The following is a 5224-nucleotide window of genomic DNA, read 5'->3' as shown; positions in this document are numbered from 1 at the left end:
TTTTTTTTTTTTTTTTTTTTTTTGTGGCATACAAATGACTGCCTCCCGATTCAATGGATACTCGAATTCTGATAATAACCCAATAAGTAAACAAATAAAATTATAAACACATACTTCAGAACACAAGCAGAGTCCCCAACATTCGCACATTGCACAAAGTAATTTTCATCACTATCAGTCCATACTAAGAGCACCGTGGCAGTACAACCCTGGGAAGAAAATGATTAGAGCCATTAATACTAGAACATTTGTTGCCAACAACGATACTAACAAAGTTCAAATATATATATAGCATTCATAAAATTTCATTTCTCACATAAATTCATCATATTACACAAAATTATTTTTCAATAGCATTATTTTGAACGACGTATTCTTGTCATGTACGGGTAGAAAATCCCTGAAAAGGGCATTGCTGCAGACAACAACGATACTAACGAAGTTTTTTAGTAACCCATTTGTGCATACAGAGAAAGAGATTCTATTTCTAATATATATATATATTATTCATAAAATTTCACTTCACATAAACTCATCATATTACACAAAATTACATTTAAATAGCATTAGTTCGAACAATGTACACTTGTCATGTACAGATAGAAAATCCTTGAAAAGAGCATTGCTGCAGCCAACAACGATACTAACAAAGTGTTTTTTTTATAAAAAAAAAGTATAATAACCCCTTTGTGCATACAGAGAAAGAGATTCTATTTCTAACAAAAAAATATATATCATTCATAAAATTCCATTTCTCACATAAACTCATCATATTACATACAAATTTTAAATAGCATTAGTTCAAACGAGGTATTCTTGTCATGTACAGGTAAAAAATCCTTGAAAAGGGCATTGCTGCAGTGTCTAGGCACCCTGTGTCATGCTTCTTTGATAAACAATATTTGGGATAAGAATAAAGAACTCAAGACAAAATAAATATTGCTACAGTGTCTATGCACCCTGCGTCATGCTTCTATTGATAAACAATATTTGGGACAAGAATAAAGAACTTAAGAGAAAATACATATTAAGCTCTGAAATACTAAAAATAAATTCATCAAGGGAAGGTGAAGAAACCTCATAATAGTGATTCATGCAAGCTTCAGTCTGAGAAAATGCTTCTCTAAGAACATCTGAAGCATCACGAAGGGATACTACCCTCTCCCTTTTCAGTGGATCAGATAGAATTGTGGCAACCTTCGCAGGAAGAATCCTAGAAAGTAGAAATATTATCAATTAGTATAGTAACGAGTAAAAGTTCATTACTCGTGTCTATCTGTCATGGAACTTAACAGGAAACTACGACAGGTCTTCAAATATATGAGCGCAATTCTTCCCATAAAAAGTCAAACAGCACAGAAACTATGACACCATACTGTCTCTATGTACAAATTCAAATTCCAGAAGACTTTACATTTACGTCTGTGACTCGTCAATTTTACATTTCCATAAAATGCACCCTTGGCAGAAACATTCTGAGAACAATTTGAAAAATAATCATTACGTTTTCTATCAAAGAGTACATCATGAATGCCTTACTGAAGTTTCTGGAAAGTCTCCCAAGATTTCTGGCATTTAAATGTTAAATATCTTCATGTTTCTTTTAGGTTGATCACAAAAGTAACAGTTATAAGCAACAACACTGAAGTTGAAAACAGATACTAACTCGCTAGCAGATTTGGCGGCCCCTACTCCACTATGTCCATCGCAGATACCAAAGAGCCCAAACTGCCAGATAAATGTCCACGCAAGTTAAGCTGTTTTGGCATGCATGTTGTAAACTAAAAAAATACACAAATTGCCAGCACCAAAACCTGATCAACCCCAGCAAGAGGCCATTGATAATAGCAAACATCTTCCATGGCATGCTTTTTTCCACCTCGACGTAAAGCCATTGGATCTGAAGCCAAACCAACTCCAAAGGGAATATGATTCTCAATCTGAGATGTTATATGAACCTGCCAAATAGATAAAATATTAAAGCTAAACCATGCTGAAACTCTCAACCCGAAAAAAAGTTGAATGCTTTTAAGTTAATGATATAAGCCACAAACAAAGATCACTTGGTAGTACCCCCACAGATATAAAAATGAAAACTCCATGCTTTTAGGTAAATCAAGGTTAAAAGGCCAAAATCAAAATCTCCTACCAACTGAAATATAATGGAACCAATTTAAGGAATCAACAAGGAAAAGCCCAGAGAATTATGAAAAGTCCCTTCAGTTGGTGTTAATCAAGGCAGAATTGTCATTATCAAAACAAAAAAACAATAATAATCATAATGAGTTCGACAGGGAGACTATTAAGTCTATGATGTCCAAATATCCATACATTTCCTAGAAGTATCTTTAAACATTCTGAAATTCATTTCCACCTGAAACCTCCTGGCTATCCCATTAGTAACATTTTCCTATAAACGATTGAGGCGATGACCTACAAGAAGTTTCTAAAGAGCAGAAGAAATCTGGCGAGAAAAGCACCTAACCATATTGAGATCTCGCAGGAGTTATCCATAACATTTAAGTAAGAGTAATAGTGAAGCAAAAGATGGTTTCCAGTATCCCCTTTCCTTTGCAAATAAAACCGTCATCTAGGGGGGGAATGTAGTATAGATGCCTTTCTTAGCTCTGACGTAATCAAAATAATTAATAGTCAAACGTATGTACAAATGGTCCTGGAAAAGAGCTCCATACGCTCAATGAAAAAAATATTAATCTCTTCAGACTTCGTATAGAAATGGATAAGAAAATTTTCACAAATAATCAGAAGTTCATACTCAAGCATAAATACTACTATAATGGCATTTTCCTTCTATAAGCAGGATTGTGTTTCCCTATGTGTATCTCAACTAATGTTACATGACTCTACAACATTAGGTGTTGAGAAACTTGTAATATTGAAAAAGGCGGCTTCACGGTTTGAACCCATGACCACAAAAACATCCTTACAGTTTTCTACTCTGAGCCAACCCACGATCATTACAGCTATAATGAGAAATTACTATATTAAGTAACAAATACAGGGGCAAGTCAACTTACATACACTTTGGAGGTTGTACCAAGAGTTATAACATCTCCACTCACAAGCTCAATTGGATCACCCCAATGTCTACTTCCAGAATCAGGATTGTTGATAGGTTGAGAATTTAATAAAGTCCCATTTAAGCTGCCCAAGTCGACAAGCTCCCATTTCATATTCTGCATACCATAATAGTGTAGCAATAAGCAGAACACACATGAGTAAAGACAATGTAGATTGTCATTAGGTGATGAACCACTATTGGAATATTTACATTTAGATTCCATTTTATCAAGGCGTGCTTCCCTGAGACTTCGGAATCCTTCAGCTGTAAATCACTAGGTGGTACTCTTCCAAGAGTCAACGGAAGCCTAGACGTGTCTGCAGAATGTATTGAATAACGCACCCCACGAGAAGGACCGGAGGTAACCTCCAAAGTGAGGTAACTTCCTGCACTTCTAACAGAAAGATATGAAGGTATGTTTTACATACTCGCAAACATTGCATTTAAAAATAGCCTCACTGAATAAATGAATGAGATGAAAAATTACTTTCATGTGAAGCATCTTGACTTGAAATTTCATGGAGTTGATCACATTCTGGGCTCAATTTTGAATGCTTTTGAATTTCTGGAATCTGGTTTGCGAAGTAAGTTCGTTTAAGTGTCTGACCAACTGAAATAATTTCTAAATGATCGGGAACTACATCTGGAACCGATCTATCACCTGAGAGAAATGAATACATTATCCAAAAAAAAATGAAGAATCAATAAACCATATACAATGAGAAGGATGCTCAAAGGACATTGACACAGCAGAGCCAAATACCCTGACTTAAATGGGGCGATGAAGATGGCGATCTTTGTTTATGAATCAGCCCGTACAATCTTGAGGACCGAAAATGTCCATCAGTTTGGAGTGCACCCTCCAAATCATAATCTCTAGGAAGCTCATTGGTTTGGCTTTGAGTGTCATCCGCAGCATCAGAGACAAGGGGTCTCTCAAGGTCAGGAACCTGAAAGAAAACATAGGAGGTTGCAACATGTAAGGAAAATCAAGAAGATGGTATCCTTGTAATCAATAATATAACTAAAAATATGACTCTAGCAACCACGATTGCATGATATCCATATCATTTCTTATATCTTTTACAAATTTTTGAAGGCTTGAACATATAGTGTTTTTTTTAAAAAAAAAAAAATCTAAATCACACAGGAAAAATGCCAAATAATGAGGGTAAATCAAGTCAACCAAAGCATGTTGTCATTAATTATCATTACGTTGCTTGAAGGCACACATGCTAGTTACGGTGACAACAGTTTTAAAAAAATCATATATTAGAGAGCTGAATCCAGCTATTAGGACGCGAAGGAAGGAGCTCATTAAGGGAAGCCACATGTACAGAGCCATTAGCTATACACAACAGAAGAACCATAAATCGTTTTCAAACAATAGATTCTAAGTGATCACTCCAACATTTTCCAGATGAAGATCACCGTTCTAGCAGAATCCAAAAGAGATACAATTACAAAACAAAAGCCCATGGATGAAAATCTTCGAGCCAAACTATCAACACCCATCAACTCAAAATCAACCCCCATCACAGAAACGAACTCATCAAGCCAAAAAGAAAAAAAGAGCCAAAAATCATCCAAATAACCCCCAACAGCTTGACCACATAATAACCCAACTCAAAAAAACCACTAAAAACTCCATCAATCAAACAACATTTGCCAAACCAGACGCAAAAAGAATTGAAATTCTACAACCTAAACGATATCGATCGACACCGTTACACAAATCAAGCTAAGGGAAAGGAACAAGAGAAACGCAGAAAAACGAGAATAGAGAGAAAAATGATAGCAGGGAGGGAACCTTGATGGTGCGAGAACGAGAGAAGGAAAAGAAGCGCCATGGCTTGCAGGCAATGAGAAGGAGGATGAGGAGGATGAGGAGGAGGAGAAGCAACATAAGGAGAAGGAGGACGACAATGCTCCCCGGAATCGCCATCGTCATCGCTCTCTCTCCCCTGTGAGAGAACAGATTTGCCTGGCCTTGGGGTTTTCGCGAGAAGGCCGCTTTGAAATGGTCGCACTCCCACATCGCTCTAGATCAAATTTTCCATTCCTTTCTTTGGCAAATTAATTAAAAACCTAAAAATATATATATATATATATATATATATTTTTTTTTTTTTTTTTTTTTCT

At 35.9% G+C, this 5224-nt stretch overlaps 1 protein-coding gene across 1 annotated transcript in view; it reads right to left on the bottom strand.

Annotated features, from left to right (window-relative positions):
- Nucleotides 1-5133, bottom strand: part of LOC111460385 (protein phosphatase 2C 70-like) — a 7869-nt gene extending 2736 nt beyond the window's left edge. The window contains exons 1-9 of the mRNA XM_023103631.1: nucleotides 4893-5133; nucleotides 3846-4032; nucleotides 3570-3743; nucleotides 3293-3468; nucleotides 3039-3197; nucleotides 1815-1958; nucleotides 1667-1728; nucleotides 1078-1213; nucleotides 115-209 (exon numbers count right to left, since the gene is read on the bottom strand). Coding sequence (XP_022959399.1) covers nucleotides 115-209; nucleotides 1078-1213; nucleotides 1667-1728; nucleotides 1815-1958; nucleotides 3039-3197; nucleotides 3293-3468; nucleotides 3570-3743; nucleotides 3846-4032; nucleotides 4893-5120 — 1361 coding nt within the window. The 5' untranslated portion in view covers nucleotides 5121-5133. The remainder of the gene's footprint in view (nucleotides 1-114; nucleotides 210-1077; nucleotides 1214-1666; nucleotides 1729-1814; nucleotides 1959-3038; nucleotides 3198-3292; nucleotides 3469-3569; nucleotides 3744-3845; nucleotides 4033-4892) is intronic.
- Between the last annotated feature and the right edge of the window lie 91 nt (nucleotides 5134-5224).

This window comes from Cucurbita moschata, unplaced genomic scaffold (genome assembly GCF_002738365.1).
Source record: "Cucurbita moschata cultivar Rifu unplaced genomic scaffold, Cmos_1.0 Cmo_Scf00023, whole genome shotgun sequence".
NCBI classification, from domain to species: Eukaryota; Viridiplantae; Streptophyta; class Magnoliopsida; order Cucurbitales; family Cucurbitaceae; genus Cucurbita; species Cucurbita moschata.
This window is presented reverse-complemented; position numbering and strand designations above follow the sequence as displayed.